The sequence below is a fragment of the Malaclemys terrapin genome, chromosome 21 (assembly GCF_027887155.1).
Source record: "Malaclemys terrapin pileata isolate rMalTer1 chromosome 21, rMalTer1.hap1, whole genome shotgun sequence".
In the NCBI taxonomy this organism is placed as follows: domain Eukaryota; kingdom Metazoa; phylum Chordata; order Testudines; family Emydidae; genus Malaclemys; species Malaclemys terrapin.
Window position 1 is genome coordinate 14,811,771 of NC_071525.1, and position 19,500 is coordinate 14,831,270.

Here is a 19,500-nt window from a genome sequence, read left to right on the forward strand (position 1 = left end):
CCGCCGTCAGGGCTACCTGCCTGGTGCCTCTGTGGTTGGGTTGGGGCCTGGCTGCCCCCTCGCAGACCTCCCCCTGCACTAAGGTGCCTCCATCTCAGTCCGTTTCCTCGCCCGCCTTCCCCAACCTGGAGAAGAAATCTGCATTAGTATGGGCCTTACCCGGGCGGTGGAACACCTGGAAGTCGTAAGGCTGGAGGGCGAGGTACCACCGCATAATTCTAGCGTTTGTGTCCTTCATGCTGTGGATCCATCGCAAAGGGGCGTGGTCTGTGATCAATTTAAAACTATTCCCCAGCAGGTAGTAACGTAGGGCGTCGATAGCCCACCGTACCGCTAGGGCCTCTTTCTCTATCACCGAAAAATACTTTTCCCAGGGGAACAGCTTACGACTTAGGTACAGTACCGGATGTTCTTCCCCGTCTACTTCTTGGGAGAGCACTGCGCCCAAGCCCACTTCGGATGTGTCTGTTTGAAGTATAAACTCCTTCGTGAAGTCGGGGTGTCGTAGGACAGGTTCTCGAGTGAGCCGTTCCTTTAGTGTGGCAAAGGCTCTCTCACATTGTGCGGACCACTGTACCTGTCAAGGCTGAGAGTTCTTTGTCAGGTCGGACAGGGGGGCGGCTATGGATGCAAAATCCGGCACAAAACGGCGGTAGTACCCAGCTAATCCTAAAAATGACACACTTGCTTCTTCGTCTTGGGGACGGGTATGTCTTTGAGGGCTTGTACCTTGCTAATCAGGGGCGTTAGTTTCCCCCCTCCTACCGTGTATCCCAGATAGGTCACTTCTTCTTGCCCTAGGTGGCATTTTGCCGGGTTAGCCGTTAGGCCGGCTGCTCTGAGGGCCTGTAACACCTCTGCCAGGTGGTGTAGGTGGCTCTCCCAGTCAAGGCTGTAAACTACAATATCGTCGATGTAGGCCGCCGCGTATTGGTCGTGGGGTTGGAGGACCTTGTTCATCAAGCGCTGGAACGTAGCCGCCGCTCCGTGTAACCCGAATGGCATGGTTATGAACTGGAAGAGGCTGAAAGGAGTGGGGAAGGCAATCTTCGCACAGGAGTTTGGTGTAAGGGGGTCTGCCAGTATCCTTTAGTTAGGTCTATGGTTGACAGATACCTGGCTCCCCCGAGGCGCTCCAACAATTCATCCACCCTCGGCATTGATATGCATCGAAGCGGGAGATAGCGTTGACCTTTCTGAAGTCGATGCAAAACCGGGTCGTCCCGTCTGGCTTCGGGACTAAGACGATAGGGCTACGCCACTCGCTCGTTGATTCCTCCACCACTCCCATCTCCAACATCGTCTCTACCTTCTGTTGGACTGTATCCCACATTCTCTTGGGTAACGGTCGGTGGTTGTCCCTCACCCTCTTCCCGGGATCGGTGGCGACATGATGACTCATTAGAGTCGTCCGGCCCGGGCGGGCAGATAAAACATCCGGAAATTCCTCCACCAACCGTTGTAAGTGCCCTCTCTGTCTGGGATTGAGGCCTGACCCCAACGTGGCTGGTCTGGGGTCGGGAAGATCTCCTGCTAGGGGTCCAAGTTCCGAGTCTGTGGTGGACGGGCCAATGAACAGGGCTTCCCGTGTTTTCCAGGTCTTCAGAAGATTGACATGATAAATGCGAGTCTCCTTACGTCGTCCCGGTAGTCTGACTTCGTAATCAACCGGCCCCACTCGTCGGATTACTTCATAGGGGCCCTGCCATTTGGCCAGGAGTTTCGACTCCGCTGAGGGCAGTAGGAGCAGCACCCAATCGCCTGGGCTGAATTTCCTCCCTCTAGTCCCGCGGTTATAGAGGCGTTCCTGGCATGCCTGGGCCCGTTCCAAGTTTTCCCGGGCGAAAGCCCCTAATGTTTGGAGTCGCTCCCGGAGGTGTAGCACGTATTGCGTGGTTCCGAGGACCCGCGTTTCCTGGGCTTCCCACTCCTCCTTCAGGAGGTCCAATATCCCCCTGGGCTGTCTGCTGTATAAGAGCTCGAAGGGCGAGAACCCCGTCGAGGCCTGTGGTACATCTCTTATAGCAAATAACAAGGCCGGCAACAAGGCGTCCCAATGCGAGGGGTCCTCCTCTACAAACTTCCACAGCATAGCTTTTAGCGTGCCGTTGAATCGTTCTACCAGGCCATCGGTCTGCGGATGGTACACCGATGTCCGGAGAGTCCGTATATGGAGGAGGCGACATAGCTCTGCTATTAATTTGGAGGACACGTTCGTGCCCTGATCAGTCAATATTTCCCTGGGTATCCCAACCCGGGCGAAAATCTTTACTAGTTCATTCGCAATGGCTGGGGCTGCCGCTGTCTTTAGGGGAACGGCTTCGGGATAGCGCGTTGTGTAATCCACCACCACTAGGATAAAGTGGTTCCCTGTCTTACTTCGTTCGAGGGGGCCAACGAGGTCCATCCCAATCCACTCAAAGGGTACCCCCACGACCGGCATGGGTACCAGGGGCGCACGGGCTACCCCTTTCGGCCCGGCTCGCTGGCATTCTGGGCACGATGCGCAAAAGTCCGCCACCTCTCGGTGTATGCCCGGCCAGAAGAACCGGCGAGCTACCCTCTGTAGGGTCTTCTCACGTCCCAGGTGTCTGGCCCAAGGGTTCGCGTGGGCTAGTTGGAGGAGGCCGGGTCGCAGTCTCCGGGGGACCAACAGCTGACGGAACGTCTCTTGGGTCTGGGGTTCCTGCGCTATGCGGTACAGGCGGTCCCGCCATACTTCAAAGTGGGGGCCCTGTGGAGTCCGTGGCGTCATGTCCCCCTCGGTATTGGGGTTGGTGGCCTGCTCCCAGGCTCTGCTTAGGGTTGGGTCTTCTCGTTGTTCCTGTAAGAAGTCCCCGTCACACTCTAGTTCTGCTTGGGCGTCCTCTACTGAACGGGGCCTGTCTCCAGGATGATCCACAGGGGTCTCCAAGGTTGAGGAGGTCCCCTCGCCGGGGTCACTCCTTGGTCTGCGCCCGAGCAGTCCCATTCTAGACGCCTTAGTCCTGTCTGGTCAGGGCTCGGGCGGCTGATATCTCAGGAGAACCTCCCCGAAGCCCGGCCAATCCCATCCCAGCACCACCGGGTAGGCCAGCCTGGGGGCCACTCCTACCCAGAGACCCTCCTCTTGGCAGCCTACTCCTATTTTGACCCAGGCTGTGGGGTACGGGCGGATGTCCCCATGCACACACTGTAGGTGGATTGGGGGCCCTGAAAGATTAAGGTTCGGGACCAGCCCCTCTTGTATGAGGGTCTGACTGCACCCCGAGTCTACGAGGGCGTTTGTGGGGGTCCCCTCGACCCGGACAGGGACTACCAGCTCTCTCCAGGCGTGGGGCAGCCGCCCCACCACAGCCTGTTATTAAGTATACTATTCCCAGACACCATCCGATGGTTCAGGGCCATCTACACCGAACACATCATCAGCCACCAACAGTACCCTGAGCCCGAGCGACATCATGCATCGACTACGAGAAAGGGACCAAAACATATGAACTGGAACCATAAACTCCCTGAACGTCAAATCTCACCAAATGAGGGTCAATCCATCCTCCTCATCGTATCCACTCATTATACACCACACCCGAACGTAGCCATTCTATGAACAACAAACCCTCATCTCTCAACGTCTGTACTTTGCCCTGTTAACCTTTTACCCCCCAATTGGGGATATTGCAGTTTACGTTTTCCTTATGCCACCTGATCTTAAACCGAACTTTGCCCCCCTTGATAAGCTGTACGTTATTCCCTGATAACCAAAACCGTCTACGCTTAAACTCTGTACGGTTTTTTTTTTAATTTAAACATCATCTTAATATAATCTTGCAATGTATACTGAAGTGGAGCAGGGGGACAACCACTGATTGTCACATATGAGTAAGGTAAGAGGCCCTCCACCGAAGCGTAACAGATAACCCAGACCCAACCTGCTCGGGCCCATCACTGTGGGGAGTCTGACACACTGATTGGAATATACTCGCAGTACGTCCGTACGAGGGAAGGTGCAGGGCACTATACTGCCCAGGTGGCAATGGGGTAAGCAGAGCACTGACACATTGCATCTTGATACTTGGCGCTATCAGGAAACTTGCCGCCATATGTCCGATGCTTTTCCCGGGACTCCTGGGAAGGTGGGTCCTGAAAGAAAAGAAAGAAAAGAAAGAAAAGAGGGGAGTATTAGTGTCCATGTAGGATCCAGGCCTGTAGTTTCGCCTGAGATAGGACTTTGAGTTCTGCTTGCCTGGTGGGTTTTGGATATAAAGGAGAGTCTCATCTTACGCTGGGGTTACGTTCCGCTATCAGCGCATAAAGCAAAAATCGCGTATAATCAAAATTACATTGAGTGTAATGGCAGGCGGAATTGCCCGCACTACAGGTACAGTATTTAAATCGTTATTTTTCTCTTTTTTTGGTTCTTTTTGGTTTTTGCCAACCGCACAAAGCTGAATTTGCGCATGTTAAATGCACATAAGATGAGACTCGCCTGTAGCTACAGTTCTAGTAATATGTGTGAACAAAGCCAGACATGGTAAATGTTGCTTTTCCCTAAACCCGATGGGTTTGTTAGTATAATGGGAATGGATAAGAGCAGTTAAAGTGTTACTGGGCATGGTGGGACTGTATAGACGAGCGCACATTTGAAGACTGCCTCAGCTCCTTATCTCAAGGCGAGGTCAAACAACCAATTAGGAGGGGCAAGGGGGGCTGGGGGGCAGGCATAAGAAACACTAAAAGGCAGAGAAAGGCCTGGCCTTGGCCAGAGCACAACCTCACTCCTTATCCCTCCCAGGGGGCACCAAAGGGGTGGGATGAAGACCTCAACTCATGACCAGTGGCGTAGCCAGGTTCTAAGAGCATGGGGAGCAAACATTAAAAAGGTGTCCCCCCTTTGGCTCCTCCTCTGGCCACGCCCCCATGGCTCCTCCTCCGGCCGCTCTGCTCCCTCCCATGGCTCCTCCGGCCACACTGCGGCTATGCTGCGCCCCCCTTCAAGCCTGGGGTGCGGCAGCCCCCACAGTTCCAGCCCCGTGTGTGTGCAGGGAACAGAGGGAATTACAGCCTAGTTCGGGGTTACAGGGCCCGGCTCTGCTCCCACTCCCACACCAGACCCCGGGCACCCGACACAGCTGGGAAGGGGTGCAGGGACCTGCCAGGGACAGGCAGCCCGGAGTCATGAGCTGCTGGGAAAGTGCAGGGCCCTTGAAGGGTTAAAGGCACCAGCTGCTCCCAGGTCCAAAGGTCGCTGTGCCTGGCAGGGCCTCCAAAGGGTGAATGGCACTGGCTCTGCGCAGGTTCAAGGGTCGCTGAGGGAGGAGCAGGGAGCAGACTGCCTGGACCTGTCACACAACCCCACAGAGGGCTCCCACCCCGGCACGGGACTGTTCTCCCGCCTGCAGACACCAGCACAGGCCCTTGAGTCGTTCCGGGAACACACCAAGGAATCAGCTCAACTGGTGCCAAGGTGCAGCTGGCTCTGGGGTGGGACAGCCAAGTAATAGCCTCACCCTGCTCCCTGCAGAGCTGAGCCTCCCATTGCCAGTCTGAGGCGCTGGAGACGCCTGACTTTCAGGAGAGAGGACCCCCACACCGCTCCCTGCAGCACAGCTCCCCTAGTAGCGCATAGGGACCAACACTGACGCCGGGAGGTCTGTCTCTGTCCCTGCCCTGCCATGGCACGTGAATACTTCACCCACAAGGGGGTACTGTTCCCATGCCTGGATTACTCCCCCAAGGAGCTGAGCTACGTGGAGAATGAATTCCAGGTGCGGGACGACGACATCTTCAACATCGCCTATCTCAAGTCAGGTAGGGGAGAGAGTGTGTGTGTGTGTGTAGGGGGCTCCTGACACACACACGGACATTAGATGGAAACACCAAACCCGTCACATGACCTGATTTCCTAGATGCCAGACCCCGGGCACACACACACGCCCAGCCCAGAGTGAGACAAAGCAGGCTGCTCCCTGGGGGCCCAACTCGCCCACCTGGTGCTAGGCTGGCTCTCTGCAGACACACTGTGATCACAGGCTTTCTCCAGAGCCACCGGCAGGGCCAGGAGACCCCTGGCACAGCAAAATGAGAGCTTCTGATTTTAGCACTGTCAATGCACCTCAGCTGATGGAGGCTGGGAGCCAGGACTCCTGGGTTCTCTCCACGGCTCTGGGAGCAGAGGGGGACCTAGAAGGTTGAGGGCTTGTTTCAGGCCCATTAACCCTTTCACCCCCAGGCACTAACTGGATGCTGGAGATCCTGAGTCTGATCCGTTGTGACGGGGACCCCGGCTGGGTGCGCAGCGTGCTGAACTGGGAGCGGGCGCCCTGGGTGGAGAGCCAGCTGGGGCTGGAGGCTGCCCTGAAATACCCCCCGCCCCGGCTGCTCTGCTCCCACCTCCCCATCCAGCTCTTCCCCAAGTCCCTGCAGCGCTCCAAGGCCAAGGTGAGAGGCGGGAGAGCAGAGGCTGCGGGTCGGGATTGAGGGGCATCGACAGGGCTGTGCGTCGGGAGGGGGTGAATCCAGGGCTGCTGCTGGGTGTGAGTTACAGCAATGTGGGCGTGCAGAAGAGCAGCCAGCGGGGTGCAGCGAATCCTTCTCCCTGCAGAGAGGGTGGGGAGGTGACGGCCCGGGGTGGGTGGCTAATCGCTGGGTTCATTTGTCAGCCTCCTCCCCCGAGTGGTAGTGACCCCCTTCCCCTCCCCCCAGATCATCTACACCCTGCGCTGCCCCAAGGACGTCCTGGTCTCTCTGTACCACTTCTCCAAGCTGCTGCTCCTATTCAAGGACCCTGGCTCACTGGACTCCTTCCTCGAGGACTTCCTGAGCGGGAACGGTGAGCAGCACGCCGGGGCCACTTGAGCCGGACACCTGGGTTCCAAGCAAGTCACAAGTGCTTTGAGTTTGTGCCTCCCCAGCCCTTTGTCCAGGACCTGGCACAGCTCAGAGCCCCCCTCCCCAAACAGCTGCAGCACAACCAGGGGTCTGCAAACACCACTGACGACCAGCCCACCCCTCCTCCCAGTGCCAGGATAGAACCCAGGTGTCCCAGGCCCCTGCAGTCCCCAGCAGACCAGGGTGGAGGGGGCGGGTGGTGCCAGCTCTGGGGTCACCGTGCCGCTCTGCCCTGCACAGTGCCCTACGGCTCCTGGTTCGACCACATCACCGGCTGGATGGGGCTGAAGGGCAACGAGAACTTCTTCTCCATCACCTACGAGGAGCTGCAGCAGGTAGGGAAACCCCGCCCTTGGGTCATGCCCACACATAACTCCACCCCCTTGGGGCCACCCCCACACGTAACCCCGCCCCTGAGACTTCATCCACACATAACTCCACCCCCTGGTGACACCCACACATAGCCCCGCCCCTGAGACGCCATCCACATACGTAGCCCTGCCCCTGTGGACACACCTACACTTAACCTCATCCCTGTGGCTATGCCCACATGTAATCCCGCCCCCTGGGGCCATGCCCACATACACCCTAGCTCCTTGTGAGCCAAACCCACACTTAACCCCGCCCCAGGCACCCGGTGTAGCTTGTGGCCAAGGCCCTCTGCCCTCAGAGGCATCTGTCTGGACCCAGTGGGGAGCAGAACCTTCCGTATGGGGAAACTGAGGAACACCAGATCCCACCCTTCACAGCAGCGGGTGTCTCCCTCAGGATCCGTGGGGCAGCGTGCAGAGAATCTGCCACTTCCTGGGGAAGGAGCTGAGTGAGGAGCAAGTGGCCGCGGTGGTGGAGAATGCCTCCTTCCAGAGCATGAAGGGGAACAAAATGTCCAACTACTCGCAGCAGAGGGACGAGTTCATGGACCACCAGAACGGGGAGTTCCTGAGGAAAGGTGAGTCCAGGTTGGGGGCTGCAGGTCAGGATTAAGGGGCACTGGCAGAGTTGTGTGAGGCAGGGCTGGGAGAGCCGGGGCTGTGGGTTGGGAGTGAGGGGCATGGGCAGAGGTTGCGGGGGCAGGGCTGGGGAGCAGGGGCTGTGGGTTGGGAGTGAGGGGCATGGGCAGAGCTTGCGGGGGCAGGGCTGTGGAGCAGGGGCTGTGGGTTGGGAGTGAGGGGCATGGGCAGAGCTTGCGGGGGCAGGGCTGGGGAGCAGGGGCTGTGGGTTGGGAGTGAGGGGCATGGGCAGAGGTTGCGGGGGCAGGGCTGGGGAGCAGGGGCTGTGGGTTGGGAGTGAGGGGCATGGGCAGAGGTTGCGGGGGCAGGGCTGGGGAGCAGAGGCTGTGGGTTGGGAGTGAGGGGCATGGGCAGAGGTTGCAGGGGCAGGGCTGGGGAGCAGAGGCTGTGGGTTGGGAGTGAGGGGCATGGGCAGAAGTTGCGGGGGCAGGGCTGGGGAGCAGGGGCTGTGGGTTGGGAGTGAGGGGCATGGGCAGAGCTTGTGGAGGCAGGGCTGGGGAGCAGGGGTTGTGGGTTGGGAGTGAGGGGCATGGGCAGAGGTTGCGGGGGCAGGGCTGGGGAGCAGGGGTTGCGGGTTGGGCGTGAGGGGCATGGGCAGAGGTTGCGGGGGCAGGGCTGGGAAGCGGGGGCTGTGGGTTGGGAGTGAGGGGCATGGGCAGAGGTTGTGGGGGCAGGGCTGGGGAGCAGGGGCTTTAAGTCAGGAGTGAGGTTCATGGGCAGAGGTTGCGGGGGCAGGGCTGGAGAGCAGGGGCTGTGGGTTGGGAGTGAGGGGCATGGGCAGAGCTTGCGGGGGCAGGGTTGGGGAGCAGGGGCTGCGGGTCGGGAGTGAGGGACACCTTACACCAGGGGTAGGCAACCTTTCAGAAGTGGTGTGCCGAATCTTCATTTATTCACTCTAATTTAAGGTTTCGTGTGCCAGTAATACATTTTAACGTTTTTAGAAGGTCTCTTTCTATAACTAAACTATTGTATGTAAAGTAAACAAGGTTTTCAAAATGTTTAAGAAGCGTCATTTAAAATTAAATTAAAATGCTGATCTTACGCCACCAGCCTGCTCAGCTCGCTGCCAGCCTGGGGTTCTGTTCACCTAGGTCGGCAGCGGGCTGAGCAGGGTCTATGGCCGGGACTCCAGACCTGGGGGGGGGTGTTTCAGGGGTCAGGGCAGAGGGCTGGGGGAGGGGGTTCAGGGCAGAAGGCTGGGGTTTGGGGGGGGTTCAGGGATCAGGGCAGAGGGCTGGGGGTGTGGGAGGGGTGCAGGGCGGAGGGCTGGGGTGCTCGGCTCGTGCGGGTGCTCCCAGCCCCCTGCCCTCTGTGGCTCATGGCAGGGGTCTGGAAGGGATATGCCCTGTTCCACCCCCTTCCCCCAGGCTCCGTCCCTACCTCTCTCTGCCTCCTCTACGGAGCTGTGTGCACGCTGCCGCTCTTCCCCCTCCTCCTCAGCTCATTGGCGCAGGGACGGAGAGGAGGAGGGGAGGAAAGCACCACGCTGGGGGAAGAAGCGGGGGAGGGGGGAAGCTTGGCTGCTGCAGAACCAAGCTTCTGCCTCCTGCCCCCGCAGGGGAGAGCGGTGGGCGGGGGGGGCTGAGTGGGGCGGGGGGCCGGGACCGCGGCAGGAGCTGCGTACCACTCAAAATCAGCTCGCATGCCGTGTTTGGCACGCGTGCCGTAGGTTGCCGACCCCTGCCTTAGACCATGTCCCCTGTGGTTTGCAGGGATCTGCGGCGACTGGAGGAACCATCTCTCGGAGGCACAGAGCCAACGATTCGACACCGTTTACCGGGAGCGGATGCAGGGTCTGGGCATGACCTTCCCCTGGGACTGACAGCCCCGCGCCCGCCACATCTGCACCCGCAATACACCGGCCCTGTGCCCCCCACGTGCTGCTGCTCTTCCTGTACCCTGGGAGATGCCTCCTGGGGCCGCATCTCTGGGCTGGGGTGTGTGACCAGCAGGGGGCAGCACCCACCCATGGGGCAGATCTACATTTTTACTAATACGTGTGAACAAAGAACAGACAGACACTGTAAATGTTGCTTTTGCCTAAACCCGATGGATTTGTTAGTATAATGGGAATAGAGAAGAGCAGTTCAAGTGTTACTGGGCATGGTGGGAATGTATAGGCGAGCGCACACTTGAAGACTGCCTCAGCTCCTTATCTCAAGGTGAGGTCAAGCAACCAGTTAGGAGGGGCAAGGGGGGCTGGGGGCAGGCGTAAGAGACACTATTGTAAAGCGCTTTGGATAAAAGTGCTATATAAAAACCCTTAATACACCTCTACCCCCGCTATAACACTGTCCTCGGGAGCCAAAAAATCTTACCGCGTTATAGGTGAAACCGCGTTCTATCGAACTTGTGCTACATAAAAACCCTTAATAATAATTAAAGTTTTATTGTTCTACATAAAAAAACACACAACTCATACTTAATAGCAGTAGTCTTAACCTTTCTAAGGCGACGGATGTGCCCTCTCTCCCCTGCCGTGGCCTGGGAAGGAGGAGGGGTCTCTCCCCCACCATAACAGTCCCCACCCTGGGGCTGGGAAGGAGTGGGCGTCTCTCCCTGGCAGCCGCAGCCCTGGAGCTGGGAAAAGTCTTCTCTTTCTCTGACCGCCGCAGCCCTGCATGACAAAAATTCCCCCCTACCCCCTCTTCTCACCCCACTGCTCCCTCCCACCTACCCCCTCTTCTCCCCAAGACCAACACCTCACCTTACATGTGCATCTTCTCTAGGGTGCAGGCACCTAATGGTGGAGCCACACCTGCGCCTTCATTCTCTCGTGTGTGGCCACCCAAGCGTGCACCTTAGAGGGAACTATCCACCGGCCACCTCAATGGAGCTCGGTCCGTGGACCACAGTTTGAGAACCTCTGAATTAGAGCAGATGTTCGTTTAAAATTGTGCAATGCTCCCTTATAACGTTGTTTGGTAGCCGCTTGCTTTGCCCACTGCTTGCAGGAAGAGCAGCCATTGCAGCTGGCTAGTGGGGGCTTGGAACCAGGGTGGACTGGCAGACCCCCATCAGCTTCCCTGAGTTCCCTGGGGGGCCCAGCAGCCTATCTATTGCTGGCAGTTCAGCTGCCCCTCCCCCCACTGCCGTGTGCTGCTGCTGCCCTCTGCCTTGCAGCTGCTCCCTGAGCCTCCAGCTTGCTGTGAGAGGGGTGCTGATGTCAGCATGTCCCCCTCCCCCCACCCCCATACCCCATCTCCATAGAGTGGGGGGAGAGGAGGACACGACAGGGCTCAGGACGGAGGGAGCTTGCTGGCAGCAGCTGCTGTCTCAACTTGCTGATCTATTTAAAATGGTAATGTACTCAGAGTAGGGTCAGCGTACTTAAAAGGGCAATGTGTGTGTGTGTGTCTCTCTCTCACACAGGGTGTGTATCTCTGTCTCTGTCTGCCCCACTGTCTCCCTTCCCTCCATTCCTGCTGCCTTGTAGAGTGTGAGGCTACATTAACAACAGCCGAGTGCTAGTTCATCATTTAGCAGTAAGGCTCCCTGGGAAATATCCCACCCTCTGACTCCACCACCTCAACCAAGCTTCACAATCATCATTGCTGTGTACAGTATTAAATTGTTTTAAAACTTATACTGTGTGTGTGTGTGTGTGTATATATATATATATAAAATATAGTCTTTTGTCTGGCAAAAAAAAATTCCCTGGAACCTAACCCCCCTATTTACATTAATTCTTATGGGGAAATTAGATTAGCTTAACATCGTTTCACTTACAGTCACATTTTTCAGGAACAGAACTACAGCGTTAAGCGAGGAGTTATTGTATATTTTTTAAAATAACGGAAAAATGAGGGCTGTGGGGTGGGGCTGGTGATGAGGGGCTTAGGGTGTGGGAGGGGGCTCAGGGCTAGGACAGAGGGTTGAGGTGCAGGGGGTGAGGGCTCTGGGGTGGGGCAGGGCTGGGGATGAGGAGATTGGGGTGCAGACAGGCTGCCCGAGGGCAAGGGCCAGAGAGAAGGACTCCCCCCAGCCCTCTCCCTACCAGCAGCAGTGAGCTCTGGGTGAGGGACCCTCCTTCCCTCCCTGCACCACACTCACCTCGCACCACTGTCAGTCCACGTGCTCCTAGGGCCCCTCTCAGGTCCAGGAAGCCCCCTCACCTCCCCTGTGGTGGGTGCCGGGGGAGGGGGGCTGCCATCATATATGCACCTCCTCCCCTGCTGCTGCCCCTCACTGTAGCCTCACTGGGGGTGGGAGGTGGGGCTGGGCCAGGAGCAGTGACTGCGGGGGGGGCTGTGCTGGTGGAGGGTCCCGCTGGAAAAGGGAAGGGTCCAAGGCGGAAGGGCAGGGGAAGGGCAGCCTGCCCTGCCACTAGCGGATGGGAGGCACTAGGACCCTGCGGCAGCAGTTGATGCTGGCAGCCGAGGCAGCGGAGCTGCAGGGGAGAGGCAGGGACACTCAGGGGCCTGGGGGAGGTGCGCGGGGGCAGCAAGTGGGGACTGGGGCAGTGTTAAGGGATCGAGAGGGCTGGGGGGTGGCTGAGGATCCCACCCTCCTTGGTAAGTGGGTAGCGGAAGGAGGTCCATGCCCATAGGGACAGGATACCGTCCTTCAGGGAAAGGAGGCACTTCAGTGCATTTGTAAGAGGTTTGAACTAAAGGCAGCATTATGAGAAGCTGCCAGTATCCTTTCAAGTTTGGTGCTACTCCAGCAAAGGCAACTGGAGGATTGCAAATTAGAGTTAGGGGTGGGTAAATGTGATTTGGCACTACAGGGTTTGGAGTCAGAAGCAGAGTTAAGAGGCAGGAGCTTGGACTTGGTCCTAAGGGAGTGAAGGAAAAAGGGTTTCAAAGCGAAAAATGGAGAGTGAGTGGAGGTTGTTTGGAAATGTTTAACTGCAATGGATACTCCCGGGGGTAATTCTGTGCAGGCACATATTTAATGAGCCCTGCCAATTTCTAATTTTTTGTGCAGAAAAAAGCTTCTGCTAATATATTGCTCTAGTTGTGCCTTTTGCCCACAATAAGCAGAAAATAACTTCTGCACTTTTGCCTTTTGCCCACCAGAGGGCGCTGGGTGATAGAGTACAGCAGCAGCTCCTGGCCAGCGAGGGGAGAGAGCTGCCTAGTGGGGGAGGACAGACTGGGGCAGGAGCTCAATGGGAGTGGAGGCGCAGGGCCATGGGGATGGGAGAGGGGGGCAGAGCTCTGTAGGGACAGGGGAACGGCTGGATGAGGGCACAGAGACACATGGGGACGGGGCAGATGTGCCTGACTGAATGGGAGAGGCTCGGGGTCAGCCGGGGCGGGAAATACGGTTCCGTATTGTAGTTTAAATGAATTATTACTCAGAGTTCTGTATGAATACACCTAGAAAGGAATCTAGCTGTCAAAAAAACATTTCCTGAATCTTTTTTGGTGTCTGTATTGTGACAGACATACTTGCTGACAGGTATTTTGAAATAAATGACCAAAAATAATTGAAACTGGTGTGATTATATTGTGTTATTTTGACAAATAAAATATGCAGAATGTTGCAGAATTTTAAAATATTGTGAGCAGAATTTTTATTTTTTTGGTGCAGAATTCCCCCAGGAGAAAACGGAGAAGGGCACTCCTGGAATCCACTTGGGGTGCAAACAAAAGCAACAGACACTGGAGGAACAAATTCAGGGTTTGCAGGAGTGGGTAGCAACCCCCCTCTTCTCTCAGAGCAAGGATAAAAATCTAGGTGTAAGGAAGGGTTCCTAACTGTTTTAATTGTTAGCCTGTACTTTAAACTAACCTCGGGGGGGTTAATTGGTTCCTTTCCACCCCACCCCCGTCTCTCCCACTTTTGGTTTTCTGAAGTTTTAATGGAGGGCACTTTGGATACTCAGTGAAAAGGTTTTTGGAGGAAGCATGACAGAAGTCTGCTGGATTCCCTTGAAATTTGTAGAGTAAAAGACCCAGGGGTGACACTGGAGACAAATGTTTTACTGCCTTTAAAAACAATCTCAAGGTAAAGGAAGCACAGGGCAAGGCAGGTCCCAGGGTGTACTTGGTGGCTAAGTCCTTCCAGGCAAAATGTACCACCTTAATTGAATGCAGAAGTAAGTGACTGAAGATCACTTACAAGTAGCTTTTGCAGAAATTAAAAGGACAGAGTTTGGAGGGAAGTGAACGGTTGGGAGCTGTGGAAATGTTGAAAGGTAACGGTTGTATTGAAGATGTTAAAGAGTAACAGGTGTGGTGTTATAAGAAGGGAATTTGTGGTTTGATGATAAAACCCAGTTATGCAAATGTAAATATACATGCAACTCGGTACAGTCACATGGGGTGGAACCCTGGTAGTTAAACAAATTATACCAAGAGGTCAGGTGGCTACTACCACCACTATGTTTTTGTCCCCAGGAGCCTTTACAGCTATTCTGAAGGAAAATGGGCCCATTTCCCACAGGAATGGGTTGTAAATATAATTTAATCAAAATCCCTGAAGAATTCTAAGGGGTTTCCATTGAAACTTGACTGTCTCCGATTGTACAAGATGGGACTGTAATCTGGGTACAGTTGTGTAAAAATAATGAAAGCAGTGCGAGGGGTCTTGGGCAAAAAGTAATTGGTGTGTGTGTGTGTGTAATTATGTGAGGTTATAAGCACCTAAACCAGCACTCATAGTTTGTAAAATCCTGTTTGTAGGTTTAAGGTAAATTGGGTTGGTTTTGGTCTTTTAAATTAAAAACAACCAAACAATGCCACTAAAACTCCATTTGAATCTCTCATTGCAACACTGACAGACCCTTGTGCCAGACACGGGCAGTTAGTGTGATGTAGTTTTGGTATTTAGCATTTAACCCTTTGGGTACTTCCATGTTTTTATAAAGTTTAATAGTTTTTTTTAAATAAGGACCGGAGAATGTGGCCCTGGCTGGGGCAGGCAGACCAAGGGAATGGGGAGAAATTCTGGATCTGTTTTTTGGTAATAAATAGCAGCAGGTAAGAGCTGCAGGAGGGGAACAAAAAGTGAAAAGACAGACAGTGACCGCTGAAGAAAAGGCAGGAGTGGAAGGTACAAAAAAGCAAGGCCAGAAACACTGAGCCTTGAGGTGGCTCTGAGTAATCAGATGGTCACAGTGTTAAACCTTGGGAGAAATGCAGTGACTAACCCCGTGCCAATGGAGAAGGTGTATAACTGGGGGGCAGGGTTAAGCAGGCTAAATATGGTAATTAAAAACAAATCTCATGTCCAAGGTCTCACGGTGATGCTGTCTCTCAGCTATTACCTGGGAATAAACTTTTGGAACAATTCTTGTTGCTATTCACATTTGTTGCTGTTGTAAACCTGCCCAGACCCCGCAATGTGAGGTGGCAAAAGGAGGAAACACGTGGACAGCAACACCCCTAACTTGTGGTAATGAGGCAAATGAGGACGTTAAGGATTTGCCCATAGGAAGTTGCACCTCTGATCTCCCCTGGGAATTTGGTAGTGTCAGTATGTGGTGTACGGATTGAAAGAGGGGGTTCCCAACACGGTGAAAAATATCAAATTAATCAGGAAATATGGCATGGTATTCCCTAGACCAGGCCTGCACAACATGCAGCCCGGGGGCCGCATGCGGCCCGCGTGGGCTCACTGTGCGGCCCGCGGGGGGTCAGTAGGCAAGCTGGAGGGGTGGGGGGCTGAGGAGACAAGCTGAGTCGGTGGTGGGGGAGGGGGGCTGAATGGGTGAGCCGGGGTGGTGGGGGGCTGAGGACGCGAGCGGCAAGTCGGTGACTGACCTGTTTTACTGATCTGGTCTGGCTCCCATCCCCTCTCCAAGGGTTGCAGCTGTCTGGAGGTGCTGCCTTCCACGCCTTCTTCATTCACACCTCATTCATTCAACAGGGCAATTGATTACAAAGTGGGGGGAAGATCTTATTTTACTTCTAGCAAAAAGACATTTTTCTTTTACCTTGATTATACTACCTTAGGGGCCAGCTATAACATATTACCAAGGTTCAATACTGCTGTTTCAGCAGGGTGACGCTGGGGAAGGAGGGTTTTTTCCCACGGGGCAGGCAGCGCTTTGGGGGGGGGGGTTGTTTTGGGGGGGCTGGGCGGCACTGGGGGGGTGTTTCGGCAGCGCGGGGGGGGTTGTTTCTGTGGGGCGGGCGGCGCTGGGAGGGGGTGTTGTGTTTCGGGGGTGGCTGGGTGGTGCTGGGGGGGGGGGTCGGTGACGCTGGGGGGCAGTTCGGCAGGGCCGGCGGGGTTCGGCCCTCAGCTGTTTTCTTTGGAGTAATATGGCCCTCGCCACTTTACAAGTTGTGCAGGCCTGCCCTAGACTATGCCATGATCAATGACTGTGGGAAACCCAGTCATCTGAACGTGTGGCTTGTCACAGAGGGCCCAAAAAACATATAACTCTCTGGGCTCCTGGGGTGTTTGGGTTATGGGATCCCACAATTGGGGTAATCAGAATGGTACCTGCACAGAGGAAAATCTCTGGACATACAGTTGTTATGTACACATCACACCGGGCATAAAGTCTCCCCTGGGACACTGGGTCTATGAGAATTTAACCACTTTGCAGACTGTAACCCTACAGGGAATATGGACGCCAAGCTGGGAAAAACTGGATCTAAGCTGGCCACAGCTTGGAGCCGGAAATACCCCCCCATGGGCGAACGTGTGGGAGCCACGGTGGGAGCGGGTGCAACCAGCGCGTTTCAACTTGTCTTTCCCGTCCATAACCCGGGTGGGCGGCACACCCCAGAGAACGGTGGGTGGACTGGGCAGGGCTGGCGCAAGCCATTAGATGACCTAGGCAGTCGCCTAGGGCGCTACAATTTGGGGGGCAGCGACCGCGGCAGTATTTCGGCGGTGGGACCTTCCGCTGCCTCTGTGGGGGGCGGCATTTTGGGGCCTAGGGCGGCAGAAAAGCTGGCAGCGCTCCTGGGACCGGGTACACCCCAGCTGCAGCACATCCAGAGAAGGGTGGAAGCAGCAATTTCAGGGGTGGGTGAGGGGACACACATGGACTCGTTGCTAGAAAAGGGATTTGTGGGCAGCAGGAAACACAGGGTCGGGTGTATGGAATTTGGGGAACAGTTGGGTCACTAAGCGATTGATCAGCCAAAATGGAAAACTTCAACAACAAATCAATGAGCTCCTGGCACCGCAACTGTCTGCGATTGCGACAGGCTGGGGAAGAGGGCGGCAGAGGTAAACCTGCGGCTAACCCAATGGCCAGGGGAGCTCGGGATGTGTGTGGGTGGGGGACTTTTGAAGGCTAACCTGGGGGGGAGGTGTGTCTGGGAACACAAAATGCTCAAATGTGGGGCTGTCAGCTGTGTAATAGTTACCCTGGTACCTTGGAATGGGGCAGCAACTAAGGTGGGTCCCCATGAGCCCTATGGGAGTAACGAGAAAGGCAGGAGCTCGCTGGGAACCACTGGGGGATAAATGGGATGGATGGAATGGCGTAAAATGGACAATAATTCAGTTAAATAATTGTTTGTTCAGAGAAAATATTTGGATGTGTCCCTCCTCAGTGGCCGTGGAGCAATAGAATTAATGGCCTGTTGCAAATGGAGGACATTGGGGTGGTGTATACGGGGCATGGGTAGGGTGACCAGATGTCCCAATTTTATAGGGACAGTCCCAATTTTGGGGTCTTTTTCTTATATAGGCTCCTATTACCCCTGTCATAACTATAAAGGGAAGGGTAATACCTGTCCTGTGTACAGTACTATAAAACCCCTCCTGGCCAGAGACTCCAAAATCCTTTTCCCTGTAAAGGGTTAAGAAGCTCAGGTAACCTGGCTGGCATCTGACCTAAAGGACCAATAAGGGGACAAGGTACTTTCAAATCTTGGGGGGGAAGGCTGTTGTTTGTGTTCTTTGTTTGAGAGTGTGTTCTTTCTCGGGACTGAGAGGGACCAGACATCAATCCAGGTTCTCCAAATCTTTCTAAGCAAGTCTCTCCTATTTCAAACTTGTAAGTAAATTGCCAGGCAAGGCGTGTTAGTTTTCCTTTGTTTTTCTCAACTTGTAAATGTACCTTTTACTAGAGTGTTTCTCTTTGTTTGCTGTACTTTGAACCTGAGACTAGAGGGGAGTCCTCTGAGCTCTTTAAGTTTGATTACCCTGTAAGGTTGATTTCCATACTGATTTTACAGAGATGATTTTTACCTTTTTCTTTAATTAAAAACCTTCTTTTTAAGAACCTGATTGATTTTTTCCTTGTTTTAGATCCAAAGGGGTTTTGGATCTTGATTCACCAGGAGTTGGTGGGAGGAAGGAGGGGAATGGTTAATTTCCCCTTGTTTTAAATCCAAGGGGTTGGATTTGTTTTCACCAGGGATTTGGTGAAGGTTTTTCAAGGTTTCCCAGGGAGGGAATCCATTGAAAATGGTGGCAGCCGAACCAGAGCTAAGCTGGTAATTAAGCTTAGAAGTTTTTATGCAGGCCCCTACATTTGTACCCTAAAATTCAAAGTGGGGATCTCAGTCTTGACATGGTGAATAGCGGTGGGATCATTTTAAACCCAAAAGCCAGTGATTTTTTTTTTTCCTTCTAGCTGCTTGGAAAGCCGAGCTGGAAGTAGATAGATGCATATCTTATCTCTCCTTGCCTGAAGGCAGAGGTGTTAAGTTTTTTTTACAGGTCCTTTGTTAAGAGAAGGGTTCAATTAGCAAATGACTGGTAAAAGGTATTTACAAGCTGAATTGTTTTTTTTTTTCTTTTTACATCCTCTGGAGTAGCTAGTTAGAAAGTTACTGTTAACTCTGCAGCAGCCAGAGCTGAGAGCTTCCCAGTTTGTCAACTGCAAAGGGGGTTACCCAGCACAAGAAAACAGGAAAATGACTACCAAAGAAGTAGCTAACAAAATAGAACTGGCCAAACTAGAAGCAGAAGAAAATGAAAGAAAACATCAGAGACTGCTTCAATTAACAAAACTCGAGACAGAGCAGAGAGAAAGAGAAGAAAAAGCCAAAAAGGAGGCCCATGAAAGAGAGATGGAGCTGGAAAAAGCCAAAGAGGAGGCTCACAAGAGAACTATGGAGCTGAAAGAGAAAGAGATGGAGCTGAGAGAAAAAGAGATGGAGGAGAGAGAAAAAGAAAGGAAGCATGAACTGGAAGTAGCAAAGGCTAAGCAGGATGCACCAGCCAATGCTAACAACCCCCCTCCAGGTACCACTTCCCATCCCAGAAAATTCCCCATCTACAAGGCAGGCGATGATACTGAGGCCTTCTTAGAAAATTTTGAAAGGGCCTGCCTTGGATACAGCATCACTGCAGACCAGTACATGGTAGAGCTGAGGCCGCAGTTCAGTGGACCCTTAGCAGAGGTGGCGGCTGAAATGCCTAAGGAACACATGAACAGTTATGAACTTTTTAAAAACAAGGCCAGACTCAGAATGGGGCTAACACCCGAGCATGCCCGTCGGCGGTTCAGAGCCCTAAAGTGGAAACCGGATGTGTCATTTACCCGTCATGCCTACCACATTGACAAAAATTGTGATGCCTGGGTATCAGGAGCAAATGTTAAATCTCTGGAAGATCTGCTTTCCCTAGTAAAAATGGAGCAGTTTTTAGAGGGTGTTCCTGAGGAAATAGAAAGGTACATCCTAGATAGGAAGCCCAAAACTGTAACTGAGGCGGGGGAGATTGGAGCCCAATGGGTGGAGGTGGCAGAAAAGAAAAAAAC

General features: G+C 54.2%; 1 protein-coding gene across 1 annotated transcript; it reads left to right on the forward strand.

The window, feature by feature from the left end:
* Positions 1-5,321: 5,321 nt before the first annotated feature.
* Positions 5,322-11,463, forward strand: LOC128826920 (sulfotransferase 2B1-like). Its single transcript, XM_054010478.1, has 6 exons — positions 5,322-5,787; positions 6,209-6,417; positions 6,682-6,808; positions 7,108-7,202; positions 7,636-7,816; positions 9,590-11,463. Exons 1-6 carry the CDS (start codon positions 5,652-5,654, stop codon positions 9,697-9,699), a joined length of 858 nt encoding a protein of 285 aa, XP_053866453.1. The 5' UTR covers positions 5,322-5,651; the 3' UTR covers positions 9,700-11,463.
* The last annotated feature ends 8,037 nt before the right edge of the window (positions 11,464-19,500 follow it).

Bases quoted from the DNA above. Each gene is read 5' to 3' on its own strand.
- LOC128826920 (XM_054010478.1), top strand. From the start codon at position 5,652: ATGGCACGTGAATACTTCACCCACAAGGGGGTACTGTTCCCATGCCTG. The intron at 6,809-7,107 runs GTGAGCAGCACG...TGCCCTGCACAG, and splicing joins GGACTTCCTGAGCGGGAACG to TGCCCTACGGCTCCTGGTTC. The intron at 7,817-9,589 runs GTGAGTCCAGGT...TGTGGTTTGCAG, and splicing joins CGGGGAGTTCCTGAGGAAAG to GGATCTGCGGCGACTGGAGG.